Source organism: Drosophila novamexicana, unplaced genomic scaffold (assembly GCF_003285875.2).
Source record: "Drosophila novamexicana strain 15010-1031.04,08,12 unplaced genomic scaffold, DnovRS2.1 tig00000512-arrow-arrow-pilon, whole genome shotgun sequence".
Taxonomy (NCBI): Eukaryota; Metazoa; Arthropoda; class Insecta; order Diptera; family Drosophilidae; genus Drosophila; species Drosophila novamexicana.
The window spans coordinates 816,426-839,373 of record NW_020824809.1 but is presented as its reverse complement, the minus strand read 5'-3'; the positions used below and the strand labels follow the sequence as shown (position 1 = coordinate 839,373).

Sequence of the window (22,948 nt, the reverse complement as noted above, 5' to 3'; positions counted from 1 at the left end):
GCACGAAGGAAACAGTAGCCGTGACTTTGGTTAACGTACAGCGTGGCTATCAGCGGCCAAGTTGATAGTAAACAGTATTCTAGTGAATTGTCTTGTTTCAAGTTAAATCCTGCCACTCTAGTTAAATAGTTTATAAATGAAGCGCGGGCACTTGAATATTTATAATAAAAGGCATTTTTCTTCTTACATTCGTATTAATCCAAGGATCTCCGAACCTATAAGAGCTAGAGACTTGAAATTTTAGATGTAGATGCTCCTAGCTCCCGCGCAGATCGAGTTTGTTTCCGATAATCGATAACTTACTCCGTTTCCAAGCAATCGATAAAAATCGATATCGATATCCTGTCTTTGGTCAATTTTGGTAAATAATAAGAGCTAGAGTCACCAAACTTGACATATAGCTTCTAAAATAGAATATATATATGATATAGGATTTTTCTTCATGGTTTTCCCTCTAGATTAATCTGGCATTTGAATCTGAACATCGATTTTTAGTCGAAATTCATGTCCAAACCTTACCCCAAGATTCGTATATAGACATGGGTCAACAATTACCACCCCCATAACTCGGTCAAATCTCATCCGATTTTCCCGTAGTTTGACTTTTTCTTCATGGTTTTCCCTCTAGATTAATCTGGCATTCAAATCTGAACACCGATTTTTTAGTCGAAATTCATGTCCAAATCCTACCCCAAGATTCGTATGTAGACATGGGTCAAAAATTACCACCCCCATATCTCGGCCAAATCTCATCCGATTTTCACGAAGTTTGGCTTTTTCTTCATGGTTTTCCCTCTAGATTAATGTGGCATTCAAATCTGAACACCGATTTTTTAGTCGAAATTCATGTCCAAATCTTACCCCAAGATTCGTATGTAGACATGGGTCAAAAATTACCACCCCCATATCTCGGCCAAATCTCATCCGATTTTCACGAAGTTTGGCTTTTTCTTTATGGTTTTCCCTCTAGATTAATCTGGCATTCAAATCTCGACACCGATTTTTTAGTCGAAATTCATGTCCAAATCCTACCCCAAGATTCGTATGTAGACATGGGTAAAAAATTACCACCCCCATATCTCGGTCAAATCTCATCCGATTTTCACGAAGTTTGGCTTTTTCTTCATGGTTTTCCCTCTAGATTAATCTGGCATTCAAATCTGAACACCGATTTTTTAGTCGAAATTCATGTCCAAATCTTACCCCAAGATTCGTATATAGACATGGGTCAAAAATTACCACCCCCATATCTCGGCCAAATCTCATCCGATTTTCACGAAGTTTTGCTTTTTCTTCATGGTTTTCCCTCTAGATTAATCTGGCATTCAAATCTGAACACCGATTTTTTAGTCGAAATTCATGTCCAAGTCTTACCCCAAGATTCGTATATAGACATGGGTCAAAAATTACCACCCCCATATCTCGGCCAAATCTCATCCGATTTTCACGAAGTTTGGCTTTTTCTTCATGGTTTTCACTCTAGATTAATCAGGCATTCAAATCTGAACACCGATTTTTTAGTCGAAATTCATGTCCAAATCTTACCCCAAGATTCGTATATAGACATGGATCAAAGATTACCACCCCCATATCTCGGCCAAATCTCATCCGATTTTCACGAAGTTTGGCTTTTTCTTTATGGTTTTCCCTCTAGATTAATGTGGCATTCAAATCTCGACACCGATTTTTTAGTCAAAATTCATGTCCAAATCCTACCCCAAGATTCGTATATAGACATGGATCAAAGATTACCACCCCCATATCTCGGCCAAATCTCATCCGATTTTCACGAAGTTTGGCTTTTTCTTCATGGTTTTCCCTCTAGATTAATCTGGCATTCAAATCTGAACACCGATTTTTTAGTCGAAATTCATGTCCAAATCTTACCCCAAGATTCGTATATAGACATGGGTCAAAAATTACCACCCCCATATCAAAGATTACCACCCCCATATCTCGGCCAAATCTCATCCGATTTTCACGAAGTTTGGCTTTTTCTTCATGGTTTTCCCTCTAGATTAATCTGGCATTCAAATCTGAACACCGATTTTTTAGTCGAAATTCATGTCCAAATCTTACCCCAAGATTCGTATATAGACATGGGTCAAAAATTACCACCCCCATATCTCGGCCAAATCTCATCCGATTTTCACGAAGTTTGGCTTTTTCTTCATGGTTTTCACTCTAGATTAATCAGGCATTCAAATCTGAACACCGATTTTTTAGTCGAAATTCATGTCCAAATCTTACCCCAAGATTCGTATATAGACATGGATCAAAGATTACCACCCCCATATCTCGGCCAAATCTCATCCGATTTTCACGAAGTTTGGCTTTTTCTTTATGGTTTTCCCTCTAGATTAATGTGGCATTCAAATCTCGACACCGATTTTTTAGTCAAAATTCATGTCCAAATCCTACCCCAAGATTCGTATATAGACATGGATCAAAGATTACCACCCCCATATCTCGGCCAAATCTCATCCGATTTTCACGAAGTTTGGCTTTTTCTTCATGGTTTTCCCTCTAGATTAATCTGGCATTCAAATCTGAACACCGATTTTTTAGTCGAAATTCATGTCCAAATCTTACCCCAAGATTCGTATATAGACATGGGTCAAAAATTACCACCCCCATATCTCGGCCAAATCTCAACCGATTTTCACGAAGTTTTGCTTTTTCTTCATGGTTTTCCCTCTAGATTAATCTGGCATTCAAATCTGAACACCGATTTTTTAGTCGAAATTCATGTCCAAGTCTTACCCCAAGATTCGTATATAGACATGGGTCAAAAATTACCACCCCCATATCTCGGCCAAATCTCATCCGATTTTCACGAAGTTTTGCTTTTTCTTCATGGTTTTCCCTCTAGATTAATCTGGCATTCAAATCTGAACACCGATTTTTTAGTCGAAATTCATGTCCAAGTCTTACCCCAAGATTCGTATATAGACATGGGTCAAAAATTACCACCCCCATATCTCGGCCAAATCTCATCCGATTTTCACGAAGTTTGGCTTTTTCTTCATGGTTTTCCCTCTAGATTAATCTGGCATTCAAATCTGAACACCGATTTTTTAGTCGAAATTCATGTCCAAATCTTACCCCAAGATTCGTATATAGACATGGGTCAAAAATTACCACCCCCATATCAAAGATTACCACCCCCATATCTCGGCCAAATCTCATCCGATTTTCACGAAGTTTGGCTTTTTCTTCATGGTTTTCCCTCTAGATTAATCTGGCATTCAAATCTGAACACCGATTTTTTAGTCGAAATTCATGTCCAAATCTTACCCCAAGATTCGTATATAGACATGGGTCAAAAATTACCACCCCCATATCTCGGCCAAATCTCATCCGATTTTCACGAAGTTTGGCTTTTTCTTCATGGTTTTCACTCTAGATTAATCAGGCATTCAAATCTGAACACCGATTTTTTAGTCGAAATTCATGTCCAAATCTTACCCCAAGATTCGTATATAGACATGGATCAAAGATTACCACCCCCATATCTCGGCCAAATCTCATCCGATTTTCACGAAGTTTGGCTTTTTCTTTATGGTTTTCCCTCTAGATTAATGTGGCATTCAAATCTCGACACCGATTTTTTAGTCAAAATTCATGTCCAAATCCTACCCCAAGATTCGTATATAGACATGGATCAAAGATTACCACCCCCATATCTCGGCCAAATCTCATCCGATTTTCACGAAGTTTGGCTTTTTCTTCATGGTTTTCCCTCTAGATTAATCTGGCATTCAAATCTGAACACCGATTTTTTAGTCGAAATTCATGTCCAAATCTTACCCCAAGATTCGTATATAGACATGGGTCAAAAATTACCACCCCCATATCTCGGCCAAATCTCATCCGATTTTCACGAAGTTTGGCTTTTTCTTCATGGTTTTCACTCTAGATTAATCAGGCATTCAAATCTGAACACCGATTTTTTAGTCGAAATTCATGTCCAAATCTTACCCCAAGATTCGTATATAGACATGGATCAAAGATTACCACCCCCATATCTCGGCCAAATCTCATCCGATTTTCACGAAGTTTGGCTTTTTCTTTATGGTTTTCCCTCTAGATTAATGTGGCATTCAAATCTGAACACCGATTTTTTAGTCGAAATTCATGTCCAAATCCTACCCCAAGATTCGTATGTAGACATGGGTCAAAAATTACCACCCCCATATCTCGGCCAAATCTCATCCGATTTTCACGAAGTTTGGCTTTTTCTTCATGGTTTTCCCTCTAGATTAATGTGGCATTCAAATCTGAACACCGATTTTTTAGTCGAAATTCATGTCCAAATCTTACCCCAAGATTCGTATGTAGACATGGGTCAAAAATTACCACCCCCATATCTCGGCCAAATCTCATCCGATTTTCACGAAGTTTGGCTTTTTCTTTATGGTTTTCCCTCTAGATTAATCTGGCATTCAAATCTCGACACCGATTTTTTAGTCGAAATTCATGTCCAAATCCTACCCCAAGATTCGTATGTAGACATGGGTAAAAAATTACCACCCCCATATCTCGGTCAAATCTCATCCGATTTTCACGAAGTTTGGCTTTTTCTTCATGGTTTTCCCTCTAGATTAATCTGGCATTCAAATCTGAACACCGATTTTTTAGTCGAAATTCATGTCCAAATCTTACCCCAAGATTCGTATATAGACATGGGTCAAAAATTACCACCCCCATATCTCGGCCAAATCTCATCCGATTTTCACGAAGTTTTGCTTTTTCTTCATGGTTTTCCCTCTAGATTAATCTGGCATTCAAATCTGAACACCGATTTTTTAGTCGAAATTCATGTCCAAGTCTTACCCCAAGATTCGTATATAGACATGGGTCAAAAATTACCACCCCCATATCTCGGCCAAATCTCATCCGATTTTCACGAAGTTTGGCTTTTTCTTCATGGTTTTCACTCTAGATTAATCAGGCATTCAAATCTGAACACCGATTTTTTAGTCGAAATTCATGTCCAAATCTTACCCCAAGATTCGTATATAGACATGGATCAAAGATTACCACCCCCATATCTCGGCCAAATCTCATCCGATTTTCACGAAGTTTGGCTTTTTCTTTATGGTTTTCCCTCTAGATTAATGTGGCATTCAAATCTCGACACCGATTTTTTAGTCAAAATTCATGTCCAAATCCTACCCCAAGATTCGTATATAGACATGGATCAAAGATTACCACCCCCATATCTCGGCCAAATCTCATCCGATTTTCACGAAGTTTGGCTTTTTCTTCATGGTTTTCCCTCTAGATTAATCTGGCATTCAAATCTGACCACCGATTTTTTAGTCGAAATTCATGTCCAAATCTTACCCCAAGATTCGTATATAGACATGGGTCAAAAATTACCACCCCCATATCAAAGATTACCACCCCCATATCTCGGCCAAATCTCATCCGATTTTCACGAAGTTTGGCTTTTTCTTCATGGTTTTCCCTCTAGATTAATCTGGCATTCAAATCTGAACACCGATTTTTTAGTCGAAATTCATGTCCAAATCTTACCCCAAGATTCGTATATAGACATGGGTCAAAAATTACCACCCCCATATCTCGGCCAAATCTCATCCGATTTTCACGAAGTTTGGCTTTTTCTTCATGGTTTTCACTCTAGATTAATCAGGCATTCAAATCTGAACACCGATTTTTTAGTCGAAATTCATGTCCAAATCTTACCCCAAGATTCGTATATAGACATGGATCAAAGATTACCACCCCCATATCTCGGCCAAATCTCATCCGATTTTCACGAAGTTTGGCTTTTTCTTTATGGTTTTCCCTCTAGATTAATGTGGCATTCAAATCTCGACACCGATTTTTTAGTCAAAATTCATGTCCAAATCCTACCCCAAGATTCGTATATAGACATGGATCAAAGATTACCACCCCCATATCTCGGCCAAATCTCATCCGATTTTCACGAAGTTTGGCTTTTTCTTCATGGTTTTCCCTCTAGATTAATCTGGCATTCAAATCTGAACACCGATTTTTTAGTCGAAATTCATGTCCAAATCTTACCCCAAGATTCGTATATAGACATGGGTCAAAAATTACCACCCCCATATCTCGGCCAAATCTCAACCGATTTTCACGAAGTTTTGCTTTTTCTTCATGGTTTTCCCTCTAGATTAATCTGGCATTCAAATCTGAACACCGATTTTTTAGTCGAAATTCATGTCCAAGTCTTACCCCAAGATTCGTATATAGACATGGGTCAAAAATTACCACCCCCATATCTCGGCCAAATCTCATCCGATTTTCACGAAGTTTTGCTTTTTCTTCATGGTTTTCCCTCTAGATTAATCTGGCATTCAAATCTGAACACCGATTTTTTAGTCGAAATTCATGTCCAAGTCTTACCCCAAGATTCGTATATAGACATGGGTCAAAAATTACCACCCCCATATCTCGGCCAAATCTCATCCGATTTTCACGAAGTTTGGCTTTTTCTTCATGGTTTTCCCTCTAGATTAATCTGGCATTCAAATCTGAACACCGATTTTTTAGTCGAAATTCATGTCCAAATCTTACCCCAAGATTCGTATATAGACATGGGTCAAAAATTACCACCCCCATATCAAAGATTACCACCCCCATATCTCGGCCAAATCTCATCCGATTTTCACGAAGTTTGGCTTTTTCTTCATGGTTTTCCCTCTAGATTAATCTGGCATTCAAATCTGAACACCGATTTTTTAGTCGAAATTCATGTCCAAATCTTACCCCAAGATTCGTATATAGACATGGGTCAAAAATTACCACCCCCATATCTCGGCCAAATCTCATCCGATTTTCACGAAGTTTGGCTTTTTCTTCATGGTTTTCACTCTAGATTAATCAGGCATTCAAATCTGAACACCGATTTTTTAGTCGAAATTCATGTCCAAATCTTACCCCAAGATTCGTATATAGACATGGATCAAAGATTACCACCCCCATATCTCGGCCAAATCTCATCCGATTTTCACGAAGTTTGGCTTTTTCTTTATGGTTTTCCCTCTAGATTAATGTGGCATTCAAATCTCGACACCGATTTTTTAGTCAAAATTCATGTCCAAATCCTACCCCAAGATTCGTATATAGACATGGATCAAAGATTACCACCCCCATATCTCGGCCAAATCTCATCCGATTTTCACGAAGTTTGGCTTTTTCTTCATGGTTTTCCCTCTAGATTAATCTGGCATTCAAATCTGAACACCGATTTTTTAGTCGAAATTCATGTCCAAATCTTACCCCAAGATTCGTATATAGACATGGGTCAAAAATTACCACCCCCATATCTCGGCCAAATCTCATCCGATTTTCACGAAGTTTTGCTTTTTCTTCATGGTTTTCCCTCTAGATTAATCTGGCATTCAAATCTGAACACCGATTTTTTAGTCGAAATTCATGTCCAAGTCTTACCCCAAGATTCGTATATAGACATGGGTCAAAAATTACCACCCCCATATCTCGGCCAAATCTCATCCGATTTTTACGAAGTTTTGCTTTTTCTTCATGGTTTTCCCTCTAGATTAATCTGGCATTCAAATCTGAACACCGATTTTTTAGTCGAAATTCATGTCCAAGTCTTACCCCAAGATTCGTATATAGACATGGGTCAAAAATTACCACCCCCATATCTCGGCCAAATCTCATCCGATTTTCACGAAGTTTGGCTTTTTCTTCATGGTTTTCACTCTAGATTAATCAGGCATTCAAATCTGAACACCGATTTTTTAGTCGAAATTCATGTCCAAATCTTACCCCAAGATTCGTATATAGACATGGATCAAAGATTACCACCCCCATATCTCGGCCAAATCTCATCCGATTTTCACGAAGTTTGGCTTTTTCCTTATGGTTTTCCCTCTAGATTAATGTGGCATTCAAATCTCGACACCGATTTTTTAGTCAAAATTCATGTCCAAATCCTACCCCAAGATTCGTATATAGACATGGATCAAAGATTACCACCCCCATATCTCGGCCAAATCTCATCCGATTTTCACGAAGTTTGGCTTTTTCTTCATGGTTTTCCCTCTAGATTAATGTGGCATTCAAATCTGAACACCGATTTTTAGTCGAAATTCATGTCCAAATCTTACCCCAAGATTCGTATATAGACATGGGTCAAAAATTACCACCCCCATATCTCGGCCAAATCTCATCCGATTTTCACGAAGTTTGGCTTTTTCTTCATGGTTTTCACTCTAGATTAATCAGGCATTCAAATCTGAACACCGATTTTTTAGTCGAAATTCATGTCCAAATCTTACCCCAAGATTCGTATATAGACATGGATCAAAGATTACCACCCCCATATCTCGGCCAAATCTCATCCGATTTTCACGAAGTTTGGCTTTTTCTTTATGGTTTTCCCTCTAGATTAATGTGGCATTCAAATCTCGACACCGATTTTATAGTCAAAATTCATGTCCAAATCCTACCCCAAGATTCGTATATAGACATGGATCAAAGATTACCACCCCCATATCTCGGCCAAATCTCATCCGATTGTCACGAAGTTTGGCTTTTTCTTCATGGTTTTCCCTCTAGATTAATCTGGCATTCAAATCTGAACACCGATTTTTTAGTCGAAATTCATGTCCAAATCTTACCCCAAGATTCGTATATAGACATGGGTCAAAAATTACCACCCCCATATCTCGGCCAAATCTCATCCGATTTTCACGAAGTTTGGCTTTTTCTTCATGGTTTTCACTCTAGATTAATCAGGCATTCAAATCTGAACACCGATTTTTTAGTCGAAATTCATGTCCAAATCTTACCCCAAGATTCGTATATAGACATGGGTCAAAAATTACCACCCCCATATCTCGGCCAAATCTCATCCGATTTTCACGAAGTTTGGCTTTTTCTTCATGGTTTTCACTCTAGATTAATCAGGCATTCAAATCTGAACACCGATTTTTTAGTCGAAATTCATGTCCAAATCTTACCCCAAGATTCGTATATAGACATGGATCAAAGATTACCACCCCCATATCTCGGCCAAATCTCATCCGATTTTCACGAAGTTTGGCTTTTTCTTTATGGTTTTCCCTCTAGATTAATGTGGCATTCAAATCTCGACACCGATTTTTTAGTCAAAATTCATGTCCAAATCCTACCCCAAGATTCGTATATAGACATGGGTCAAAAATTACCACCCCCATATCTCGGACAAATCTCATCCGATTTTCACGAAGTTTGGCTTTTTCTTCATGGTTTTCACTCTAGATTAATCAGGCATTCAAATCTGAACACCGATTTTTTAGTCGAAATTCATGTCCAAATCTTACCCCAAGATTCGTATATAGACATGGATCAAAGATTACCACCCCCATATCTCGGCCAAATCTCATCCGATTTTCACGAAGTTTGGCTTTTTCTTTATGGTTTTCCCTCTAGATTAATGTGGCATTCAAATCTGAACACCGATTTTTTAGTCGAAATTCATGTCCAAATCTTACCCCAAGATTCGTATGTAGACATGGGTCAAAAATTACCACCCCCATATCTCGGCCAAATCTCATCCGATTTTCACGAAGTTTGGCTTTTTCTTTATGGTTTTCCCTCTAGATTAATGGGGCATTCAAATCTCGACACCGATTTTTTAGTCAAAATTCATGTCCAAATCCTACCCCAAGATTCGTATATAGACATGGATCAAAGATTACCACCCCCATATCTCGGCCAAATCTCATCCGATTGTCACGAAGTTTGGCTTTTTCTGCATGGTTTTCCCTCTAGATTAATCTGGCATTCAAATCTGAACACCGATTTTTTAGTCGAAATTCATGTCCAAATCTTACCCCAAGATTCGTATATAGACATGGGTCAAAAATTACCACCCCCATATCTCGGCCAAATCTCATCCGATTTTCACGAAGTTTGGCTTTTTCTTTATGGTTTTCCCTCTAGATTAATGTGGCATTCAAATCTCGACACCGATTTTTTAGTCGAAATTCATGTCCAAATCTTACCCCAAGATTCGTATATAGACATGGGTCAAAAATTACCACCCCCATATCTCGGCCAAATCTCATCCGATTTTCACGAAGTTTGGCTTTTTCTTCATGGTTTTCACTCTAGATTAATCAGGCATTCAAATCTGAACACCGATTTTTTAGTCGAAATTCATGTCCAAATCTTACCCCAAGATTCGTATATAGACATGGATCAAAGATTACCACCCCCATATCTCGGCCAAATCTCATCCGATTTTCACGAAGTTTGGCTTTTTCTTTATGGTTTTCCCTCTAGATTAATGTGGCATTCAAATCTCGACACCGATTTTTTAGTCAAAATTCATGTCCAAATCCTACCCCAAGATTCGTATATAGACATGGATCAAAGATTACCACCCCCATATCTCGGCCAAATCTCATCCGATTTTCACGAAGTTTGGCTTTTTCTTCATGGTTTTCCCTCTAGATTAATGTGGCATTCAAATCTGAACACCGATTTTTTAGTCGAAATTCATGTCCAAATCTTACCCCAAGATTCGTATATAGACATGGGTCAAAAATTACCACCCCCATATCTCGGCCAAATCTCATCCGATTTTCACGAAGTTTGGCTTTTTCTTCATGTTTTTCACTCTAGATTAATCAGGCATTCAAATCTGAACACCGATTTTTTAGTCGAAATTCATGTCCAAATCCTACCCCAAGATTCGTATATAGACATGGATCAAAGATTACCACCCCCATATCTCGGCCAAATCTCATCCGATTTTCACGAAGTTTGGCTTTTTCTTCATGGTTTTCCCTCTAGATTAATCTGGCATTCAAATCTGAACACCGATTTTTTAGTCGAAATTCATGTCCAAATCTTACCCCAAGATTCGTATATAGACATGGGTCAAAAATTACCACCCCCATATCTCGGCCAAATCTCATCCGATTTTCACGAAGTTTTGCTTTTTCTTCATGGTTTTCCCTCTAGATTAATCTGGCATTCAAATCTGAACACCGATTTTTTAGTCGAAATTCATGTCCAAATCTTACCCCAAGATTCGTATATAGACATGGGTCAAAAATTACCACCCCCATATCTCGGCCAAATCTCATCCGATTTTCACGAAGTTTGGCTTTTTCTTTATGGTTTTCCCTCTAGATTAATGTGGCATTCAAATCTCGACACCGATTTTTTAGTCAAAATTCATGTCCAAATCCTACCCCAAGATTCGTATATAGACATGGATCAAAGATTACCACCCCCATATCTCGGCCAAATCTCATCCGATTTTCACGAAGTTTGGCTTTTTCTTCATGGTTTTCCCTCTAGATTAATGTGGCATTCAAATCTGAACACCGATTTTTTAGTCGAAATTCATGTCCAAATCTTACCCCAAGATTCGTATATAGACATGGGTCAAAAATTACCACCCCCATATCTCGGCCAAATCTCATCCGATTTTCACGAAGTTTGGCTTTTTCTTCATGTTTTTCACTCTAGATTAATCAGGCATTCAAATCTGAACACCGATTTTTTAGTCGAAATTCATGTCCAAATCTTACCCCAAGATTCGTATATAGACATGGATCAAAGATTACCACCCCCATATCTCGGCCAAATCTCATCCGATTTTCACGAAGTTTGGCTTTTTCTTCATGGTTTTCCCTCTAGATTAATCTGGCATTCAAATCTGAACACCGATTTTTTAGTCGAAATTCATGTCCAAATCTTACCCCAAGATTCGTATATAGACATGGGTCAAAAATTACCACCCCCATATCTCGGCCAAATCTCATCCGATTTTCACGAAGTTTTGCTTTTTCTTCATGGTTTTCCCTCTAGATTAATCTGGCATTCAAATCTGAACACCGATTTTTTAGTCGAAATTCATGTCCAAATCTTACCCCAAGATTCGTATATAGACATGGGTCAAAAATTACCACCCCCATATCTCGGCCAAATCTCATCCGATTTTCACGAAGTTTGGCTTTTTCTTCATGGTTTTCCCTCTAGATTAATCAGGCATTCAAATCTGAACACCGATTTTTTAGTCGAAATTCATGTCCAAATCTTACCCCAAGATTCGTATATAGACATGGGTCAAAAATTACCACCCCCATATCTCGGCCAAATCTCATCCGATTTTCACGAAGTTTGGCTTTTTCTTCATGGTTTTCCCTCTAGATTAATCTGGCATTCAAATCTGAACACCGATTTTTTAGTCGAAATTCATGTCCAAATCTTACCCCAAGATTCGTATATAGACATGGGTCAAAAATTACCACCCCCATATCTCGGCCAAATCTCATCCGATTTTCACGAAGTTTTGCTTTTTCTTCATGGTTTTCCCTCTAGATTAATCTGGCATTCAAATCTGAACACCGATTTTTTAGTCGAAATTCATGTCCAAATCTTACCCCAAGATTCGTATGTAGACATGGGTCAAAAATTACCACCCCCATATCTCGGCCAAATCTCATCCGATTTTCACGAAGTTTGGCTTTTTCTTTATGGTTTTCCCTCTAGATTAATGGGGCATTCAAATCTCGACACCGATTTTTTAGTCAAAATTCATGTCCAAATCCTACCCCAAGATTCGTATATAGACATGGATCAAAGATTACCACCCCCATATCTCGGCCAAATCTCATCCGATTGTCACGAAGTTTGGCTTTTTCTTCATGGTTTTCCCTCTAGATTAATCTGGCATTCAAATCTGAACACCGATTTTTTAGTCGAAATTCATGTCCAAATCTTACCCCAAGATTCGTATATAGACATGGGTCAAAAATTACCACCCCCATATCTCGGCCAAATCTCATCCGATTTTCACGAAGTTTGGCTTTTTCTTCATGGTTTTCACTCTAGATTAATCAGGCATTCAAATCTGAACACCGATTTTTTAGTCGAAATTCATGTCCAAATCTTACCCCAAGATTCGTATATAGACATGGGTCAAAAATTACCACCCCCATATCTCGGCCAAATCTCATCCGATTTTCACGAAGTTTGGCTTTTTCTTCATGGTTTTCACTCTAGATTAATCAGGCATTCAAATCTGAACACCGATTTTTTAGTCGAAATTCATGTCCAAATCTTACCCCAAGATTCGTATATAGACATGGATCAAAGATTACCACCCCCATATCTCGGCCAAATCTCATCCGATTTTCACGAAGTTTGGCTTTTTCTTTATGGTTTTCCCTCTAGATTAATGTGGCATTCAAATCTCGACACCGATTTTTTAGTCAAAATTCATGTCCAAATCCTACCCCAAGATTCGTATATAGACATGGATCAAAGATTACCACCCCCATATCTCGGCCAAATCTCATCCGATTTTCACGAAGTTTGGCTTTTTCTTCATGGTTTTCCCTCTAGATTAATGTGGCATTCAAATCTGAACACCGATTTTTTAGTCGAAATTCATGTCCAAATCTTACCCCAAGATTCGTATATAGACATGGGTCAAAAATTACCACCCCCATATCTCGGCCAAATCTCATCCGATTTTCACGAAGTTTGGCTTTTTCTTCATGTTTTTCACTCTAGATTAATCAGGCATTCAAATCTGAACACCGATTTTTTAGTCGAAATTCATGTCCAAATCTTACCCCAAGATTCGTATATAGACATGGATCAAAGATTACCACCCCCATATCTCGGCCAAATCTCATCCGATTTTCACGAAGTTTGGCTTTTTCTTCATGGTTTTCCCTCTAGATTAATCTGGCATTCAAATCTGAACACCGATTTTTTAGTCGAAATTCATGTCCAAATCTTACCCCAAGATTCGTATATAGACATGGGTCAAAAATTACCACCCCCATATCTCGGCCAAATCTCATCCGATTTTCACGAAGTTTTGCTTTTTCTTCATGGTTTTCCCTCTAGATTAATCTGGCATTCAAATCTGAACACCGATTTTTTAGTCGAAATTCATGTCCAAATCTTACCCCAAGATTCGTATATAGACATGGGTCAAAAATTACCACCCCCATATCTCGGCCAAATCTCATCCGATTTTCACGAAGTTTGGCTTTTTCTTCATGGTTTTCCCTCTAGATTAATCAGGCATTCAAATCTGAACACCGATTTTTTAGTCGAAATTCATGTCCAAATCTTACCCCAAGATTCGTATATAGACATGGGTCAAAAATTACCACCCCCATATCTCGGCCAAATCTCATCCGATTTTCACGAAGTTTGGCTTTTTCTTCATGGTTTTCCCTCTAGATTAATCTGGCATTCAAATCTGAACACCGATTTTTTAGTCGAAATTCATGTCCAAATCTTACCCCAAGATTCGTATATAGACATGGGTCAAAAATTACCACCCCCATATCTCGGCCAAATCTCATCCGATTTTCACGAAGTTTTGCTTTTTCTTCATGGTTTTCCCTCTAGATTAATCTGGCATTCAAATCTGAACACCGATTTTTTAGTCGAAATTCATGTCCAAATCTTACCCCAAGATTCGTATATAGACATGGGTCAAAAATTACCACCCCCATATCTCGGCCAAATCTCATCCGATTTTCACGAAGTTTGGCTTTTTCTTCATGGTTTTCCCTCTAGATTAATCAGGCATTCAAATCTGAACACCGATTTTTTAGTCGAAATTCATGTCCAAATCTTACCCCAAGATTCGTATATAGACATGGGTCAAAAATTACCACCCCCATAACTCAAATCTCATCCGATTTTCACGAAGTTTGGCTTTTTATACCCTGAACCCATTAAAAATGGGTATAAGGGTATATTGTATTTGTGCGAAAGCCAAATGTATGTAACAGGCATAAGGAAGCAACTCCGACCCCATAAAGTATATATATTCTTGATCAGCATAAATAGCTGAGTCGATCTAGCCATGTCCGTCTGTCTGTCTCTAGAGACTTGAAATTTTAGATGTAGATGCTCCTAGCTCCCGCGCAGATCGAGTTTGTTTCCGATAATCGATAACTTACTCCGTTTCCAAGCAATCGATAAAAATCGATTTCGATATCCTGTTTTTTGGGCAATTTTGGTAAATAATAAGAACTAGAGTCACCAAACTTGACATATAGCTTCTAAAATAGAATATATATATGCATTTGATGTTGGAAGAAGAGGGTTCAGGGTATCCCCTAGTCGGGAGCTCCCGACTAGAACCTCTTACTTGTTTATATTATAGGGGGATAGAGTTACAGTCAATATGTTTTCTAACCTGATACCTTCTTTTTTCTAACAAAGGAAACAGATTGGCTAACTGTTTTCACATAAGTAGAATTTGTGGGGTAATTGAATGGGCGAAAATTGGTTTCTAGTTATTTGTTCTCTGCCCAATCAGTTTATTTGTTGCTATTTGTATACATATCTTATGTTTGAAATATTTTCCGTCTTTGCCTTTTCTAGTTAGCTTCGATATTTCAAGAAACAACGTAAGGTTAAATGTTGTTGATATTGGGTATGACTATAATTGGCGTTTTAAACGTTTTCAAAGATTTTGGCAGCTTGAGTTCATAGTTATATGATAGTTTTGAGTAGTTGGCTACAAGCTACATAAAATAGCCGGCTTTTTTCAAATAATGCAATAATTTTGTTTACTTAAAATGAATATTATTCGTACTCGCACTTTCAACAGTCACCGCCATATGCAGGAAAAATTCCCCAAACTCGAATGGAAGGCGTGTTTCCCATCAATTTTATCAATCCAATCAAAAAGACTCAACCTGTCAGCTACAGCGTTTGCAGGATGAGCCCTTATCACAATGTACGCGTTATCTTTTGGTCCTTTGCGTTTCGTTTCCTTATGCTTCCTTCGGCTTGCTTCGAAAGACAACAATAAAAGGCAGCTGGTCTCTGAGCAATATCTCGCATTTTTATATGCAAAAGGTGCTAACTGAACATGATTATGTAAACTTGGGGGGGGGGGCTGAGAGAAAAACGTGTAAGCAATTTTTGGGGGAAAGCTTAAGTTGAATGAAAAGCTTATTGAAATTGACAGGCCGCAATTTGGGACAAATTGATTGGCTTTGATTGGAATGCTGCAGTCAGCAGACAGCTGATCAACTAGAACCCCTGCAGCGAGAGAATTTAAGCTATGCAAAAGCTGGTCCAAAATTGAAGAGAGAGCCTGTGGCAGGAAGGGTTTCAAATATCGGCGAACAACTAAAATGCCAACGCACTTTGAAGAGCCATTAAAAAGTGGAGACGGTTACACAGGCACAGGCACAGGAACAGGACAGCACTGGCAGCCACGTGAGCGCTGCATGCACCAAAACAACGCAACGTGATATACATATATATGTGCATGTAATTGTACATGTGTGCGTGAAGTGACAACTTAAGCGGCATTTCAAGTTTTTGTCCGTGTCACGTTATGGCGCGACAAGCTGCACTCGCAAAGATAAATGCAATAGGGTTCAATGGGTTAATGAACCATGTAGAATTTTATTTATTATGAAACCCCACCGCTTATCCCTTTCACTCTCTCTCTGACTTGTCTGTCTTTCGGTCTGTCTGGCTATGTCTCTGGTCGGGCGACCGATTGAAGCAGCCTTAATTGACGCCAATTGCATTGAACGTGCTGGCGCTTTGGCTAAGAAGATTCATCCACAGTTTCTGCTAGGCAAAAGGAAAGGGAAAAGGAAAGGGAAAGGAAAAGGAAAAGGGAATTACATAATAAAGTGGCATTGCTGCAGACTAAGTGACGCTGCTCAGGCGCCGAGGCATTCCCCGAGGATAAGTGTTTGTGTGTGCTGCTCTAACGGGCTCGAAAGGGTACGGCTCTGATTGCGGTCGGGGCTAGTTGCTTGCGGATTTTTTTTACATCTAACAGCATAGGCCAAATGTGCGCTTGGCTCATTAAACCAAGTGTCGCGTTCTGCGTTTTTTCACTTGGCTGGCCAAATATAAACACAGCACACACATACATACACGGACAGTTAAGGGTACGCTAGCGATGCGGCTTAGAATTCAGTTTTGGTCAAGGCCTAGTCAAGCGCTCGTTCAAACAGACTGGCACAGCCTTGACATGGACACACATACACACACTTGCGCACAGCCACACACACACTCACACGAGTCTGCCTGTATCCTGTTACTTTGAAGTGCATTTAAAATAATTACGCGCAGCCCAACTAAAACTGACCAACGCTTTTTGTATCTTTTTTTGTAGGCATCGTTATATAAATCTTGCCTTGCGGCACGCATATCTGCCCCTTTGTAGGAAGATGTAGAGTCCTCACATGTCCCTTTGTAGGGAGCCTGAGAGTCGTGGCCATCGCTGGTCATAAATTTGTTTTATGGGCCTCACTTAATTTGTGCGCTCCAACGTTTGAGGCCGATTACATAAGTGTTTGTGCAATTAGTAATTCATTAGCTATTTGCCTGTTGTTTACTTGTCATTAAAGTTCTGCATACAATCTTCAGCTCGCTCTTAAGATTCATTTTTCCGAGAACTCTTGTAAACAAAAATATTTTTATTTCATTGTTTGCATTCTTTTTGCGCTCATTTTGGCAAACACAAATGAAAATGGGAACCATTTCGTTGTTGGCATCTTCTGTAAGAAGCTTATGTTATACATACATACATAATTACATATGTATTTCTTACAGTGTACTTTATGTATACACTTTGAGGATGTTGCCGCAAGCATTCCCACAAGACTTTAGAGATAAGAAAAACCTGAGAGCTTTATTTTGAGCCTAGGTCGGATTGAGAAATCTTTTTTGTTGTTTACTTTTAAAATTTTCAATTAACTTTTTATATTTTTCCCTTGCATTCGCTTGAGCTGTACATCCAATTTAATTATGAATGAGCCTACTTCTGTGTGATTTTTAATTAAAATGGCTGGCATTGAAAGTCAAGAAACTGCTTTATTTTTAATTAAAATACTGCTCTAGGTTGATTCGCTGAAATATGAATTATAATGAATACCGACAAGTTCAAATTGAATTATTTATTAATTACTACTATTAACCAATGGTCCCTGAAAAACTAAATACTCATCCTTTTTACTCAATTTGAAAATCCTTAAGATGTGTTCGGTAATATTTGATAAATTAATTAAAATGCATTGGTATATGATGAAAATAAACTTAATTTAAATTGGTCATCGGTCTGTTGGTCTATGCGGAAAAGACATTAATCGGGTTTTCCATCTTTAGTCCAAGTTTCGTCTTACTCCAAACGATTACGAAGCTTAGTACTGATTACCATACTTAGTACTTAGTAGTATATGCATATTGCACTTGGTAACAGTTCTCCAAGGAAAGACTTGAGTTCTTCGCAGGTCAAGTTAAATATCCTGTCTGCTGGTCGATTCAATCGCATTTCCCTTGACTGTAATTTTCTCCCGAAGCCAATTGTAAATTGTCCAGCATTGACAAAACTCGGCCCAAATCCCAAAAAAGCATTCCAAATATTTATTAAAGTCTTTTAAAAGTAAAATATTTACAAAAGCAAGTAAGAGGTTCTAGTCAGGAGCTCCCGACTAGGGGATACCCTGAACCCTCTAGGAGCTACAGGTCAAGTTTGGTGACTCTAGTTCTTATTATTTACCAAAATTGCCCAAAAAGTAGGATGTCGATATCGATTTTTATCGATTGCTTGGAAACGGAGTAAGTTATCGATTATCGGAAACAAACTCGATCTGCGCGGGAGCTAGGAGCATCTACATCTAAAATTTCAAGTCTCTAGAGACAGACAGACGGACATGGCTAGATCGACTCAGCTATTTATGCTGATCAAGAATATATATACTTTATGGGGTCGGAGTTGCTTCCTTATGCCTGTTACATACATTTACATTTTGCACAAATACAATATACCCTTTTTACCCATATAGGGTATAAAGAGCAGCGATTTCCAGTGCTTCTTTAAGTTATTTTAACGTAGAAAATTTAAGCAAGAAAGCTGGGTTATATTTACCAGGCCGACGATTCAGTACCCTGGCGGACATATGGCTTAAAACTGTTTAAGCCTTAAAACTTTATTTCCGATTACCGACCAATTGCCGATAACCGACCGAAGCCAAACACTTTAGTTATACGACACGACTTATGGGTCGGAGATATTTCCTTATTTCCTGTTGCACATTTATATGCAAGGCTATCAACCCGGAAAATAAATAGCGCAGTGATGGGTGGGAGAAATATTTATTTATAGTTTATTTTAATTTTTTTTATCTCCGTGGCTAGTATTATTGTGTCTATTGCTGACAATGTTGTTGATTTATGCGCTCATCCAAGACTTAGAAAAAACGTAGACTTAAATGAGATTTTCTTTTTGATTTTTAAAAGCTTTTAACTTTTTGACGTTTATTTGATATTTAACATTTAGGTCACGTATACAAAAATAAAATATTTTCCCACGCAAACAATATGCAGCTAATAAACTTCAAACGACGCTGAAATCAAATTATCAGTCATCAAGTCAAAAATAAAAAAAATAAAAAAAAAAATTTATCGATTAAATGAAGCAAAAGATGAAAATTCAAAAGCTAAAATGATTTGAAAGAGAAGAAACAACTAAAGTACACTTAAAATGAATTCGAAAAAAGAAACAAGCGAAGCACGCTTAATCTATGCAGCTACCATAAAGTCAGAACGATACAATTCCTTTTAACAACTTGACCTTTGACGCGCGTCAGATTGTGTCCGTGTATGTGTGTGTATATTTAAGGGCACGTGTGTGGCTAGTGAAGGAAAACAACCAACAGCAGCTATAACAACAAAGTGAAGATTTATACGCTTGAAGGCGCAGATAAAACCAGCTCAAGTGAATTTAGTTTTCATATCAGAATGTCAACGTATCAAGTGGCGGACATGGGTGTCCTGAAGGATGGCCAAGACCAAGACCAAATAACTAAGTACTTGCCGCCACATGCGACATGTCAGACTGTCAGACTGTCAGCAGTCAGCGCACAGACATCGATGCACATACACACACACGCGCACACACACTCATGCCATACCCATGCAAACCTCCCACCGACTGGAATACACACACACGTGTCGCCTGGTAGTCTCACACACCCACACATGTATTATTGCAAATATCATGGTCAGCTTCACATAAAAGCCATCTATGGATAGCAGCAGCAACCGCACGTTCCGCAGTAGAAAGTGGCTTGTCATGTTTGCCGTTCTCATTGCAACATATTTCATCACAATGTGGCACAAAGCTCGCCTGCAAATTGCATTTGCCGTTGCATGTTGTTTGTTGCACTATGTGGCGAGTACTTTCTTTTTAGATTGCTTTCAAGCTTGCCTCAAAGTTTTCGCTCATTGTTAACATTTCGTTCTCATTGCCTTAGGGCTCAAATGTTTAACTGAACAAGTGTCTAATATATTATATATACATATATTCCTTTTTTTTCTTCTTCTCTTTCGCGCGCGCTCTTTTAAAATCGAAACAAACCGTACTTATATGCCATACAAAATCTTTTTAACTATTTATAAATATTCTTGGGTAAAGTTTGCATACTGCACGGATATTGTAAGTGATGCCAGACAGAAATAGCCAAAGAAAACAATTTACTTATTACAAAGAGTGGCCAATATTTAAAAGCAGCTAATAAACAATTTAATTTGACAACTTTTACAGACGATGCACGGCCTAAAATGCGCTTTAGTCTCTCACCACCGCCACCGAAAGTCAGCCTAACCTCACCCACTAGCAGCACGAGCAATAACAACAACAACAACAGCGGCTACTGCAAAGCCCCCAGCCGCAGTCGCAACAACAACAACATGCTGAGCTCTACGCCGGCCTCCACCGCTGATGCTGGTGCGGATGATGCTGCCTCAGATTATAATCAATGGCTGCATGCCATGAAGTTGGTGGCACGCTTGCCAGGCGGCACCCCGCCAGAGTTTCGGCGCAAGGTAAATAGTAGCAAGCTAGCACAGCCATGTCCTTTGGTATTCTGATTATTCTCATGCCTTTGGTCCCTCAGCTGTGGCTCTCGTTGGCGGATAAGTATCTGAAGTCGAAAAATGTGGACTGGGCACAGCAACGCGACAAGTGCTTCTGCGAGGAGTGGCGTGAGGATGATGAGGAGCTGGGCATTCAGATCGTTAAGGTAAGAGGCAATTAGCTCTGCTCAAGCCAACTGGAATCCGCTAACTGTTTTCCATTAGGATCTGCACCGCACTGGCTCCAATTTATGCACAGGTCCCGCAGGCTCCATCAACCAGGCAAAACTCAAGCGCATACTGCTCGGCTATGCACGATACAATCCAGAGGTGGGCTACTGTCAAGTAAGTGTCCCGGCATTTTTTGGGTGATGTTCAAATATTGACAACAGCTTTCGCCTCGCAGGGCTTCAACATGCTGGGCGCGTTAATACTGCAAGTGATGGACAAGGAAGAGGAGGAGTCCATGAAGGTCATGATATATTTGGTAGAGGGCGTGCTGCCCACAGGCTATTTCTACGGCTCTATGGGTGGCCTCCAAGCGGACATGGGTGTCTTTCGGGAATTAATGCAAACAAAGTTACCCCGTTTGGCCAAGCATCTGCAGCGACTACAGGGACCTATGGAGAATGCCTACGAGCCGCCGCTCACCAACGTATTCACCATGCAGTGGTTCCTCACCATGTTCTGTACCTGCCTGCCGATGTCCTGTGTTCTCCGTGTTTGGGATCTGGTGCTCATTGAGGGCAGTGATGTGCTGCTACGCACGGCCCTAGTTCTATGGAGTCTGCTAGAAGAGTGAGTAGTGGGGTGGATGAGTCGCGCAATGGCTCAAATTTGGGGGTGGAAACTCAGGCGTCAGTTTCGGCGTCTGTTTTCTAGTGGCTTTCAGGCTCAAAATTGTGTCAAGGCAGGCGCAAGGTTGCTATCGTTTGCCAAAAGTTTTTTCGCTTGCCAAATGCAATTTTCCTGTTTGTCGAAACAAGTTGTGTGCTGCAATTTTCAGCCTAAATGCCAACAGACTTTTCCATTTATTTCAGTTTTGTAAGCGCTTGCAGATTTTATTATTTTAATGTTTATGAAATGTGTAGCCGATTTAAAGACGCATTTCTTGTCTTATGTCGTCAAATATGAGGTCGTTTTGCTCTTTTTTTAAGTGATATGAAATTAAAAAGCACTCCTTGGTTTAGGCAAGGATAGGTTGCTGAATAATTGATCCGGGCTTGGTTCAAACCGATTTGAGCCCGGAATTTCATTGAACTTAACCATATTTTTGACTAGTGAAAGTCTTCTAGTCCCCTGAACCTAGCGCCAAGCTACCTTTACAATCATTCTCGTTACCTTCTATACATACGTACACACAAATACAAAAAACGGTTTGAATAAAATTCTTCTAATTTAAGAATTTCTTGTACCCTGGACCCATTGAGCAAAGGCAGAACCCTTCAAGTTAATATATTCGCGATCATCAATTGATCTAGCCATGTCCACCTGTCCGTCCATCCATTCATATGTATGAACGCGTCTATATTAGCTAGCAACTATAATAACTAGAAACATAAAATGTTGGTTAACATAGTCAACATATTCCATAACATAAAAAAGTGGCCCCGTTTCCATGAAAACGAAATTTTATTTTAAGCATATTTCGGAGTTGTTAACGAGATATAGATGTACTACAAAACCCAACCCTTACCTCGAATATCGTAAAAATACAATTTTTTTCCATAATGCGGGCTCAGGCTAACACCTAGTCGGGCACACCAGAACAGAACACTCTTATTTGCTTTTAATCTCATGAAAATGTATTATCTGCGTGTTTACAGGCGAGTTTTAAATGCACGCACTGCTGATGACTTTTATGGCAAAATGGGCTCCTTCTCCAACGAGCTTCTGAATGGACATCTCATTGATTCCAATGGCCTGATAGAGAAGGTGGTGCAGCTGGGACCTATAGCCGATATCAAGCATCTGAGGGACAAGCATCTGTATAACATTGCGCCAATGGGCAACAAGCAGGGATTACAGTAAGAGCAAATTTGAGAATTCCTTAGCTGCAGCT

General features: G+C 39.2%; 1 protein-coding gene across 6 annotated transcripts in view; it reads left to right on the top strand.

Annotated features, from left to right (window-relative positions):
* The window catches only part of LOC115761858 (microtubule-associated protein futsch), a 36,188-nt gene that overhangs the window by 4,128 nt on the left and 9,112 nt on the right, over nt 1-22,948 (top strand). For 4 of the 6 annotated variants that reach the window (XM_030703848.1, XM_030703847.1, XM_030703845.1 and 1 more), the window contains exons 3-7: nt 20,576-20,856; nt 20,928-21,053; nt 21,112-21,231; nt 21,293-21,684; nt 22,713-22,913. In XM_030703848.1, coding sequence (XP_030559708.1) covers nt 20,576-20,856; nt 20,928-21,053; nt 21,112-21,231; nt 21,293-21,684; nt 22,713-22,913 — 1,120 coding nt within the window. Of the gene's footprint in view, nt 1-20,446; nt 20,468-20,575; nt 20,857-20,927; nt 21,054-21,111; nt 21,232-21,292; nt 21,685-22,712; nt 22,914-22,948 lie in introns of all 6 variants that reach the window. The other 2 variants (XM_030703849.1, XM_030703850.1) reach the window with 1 other exon arrangement.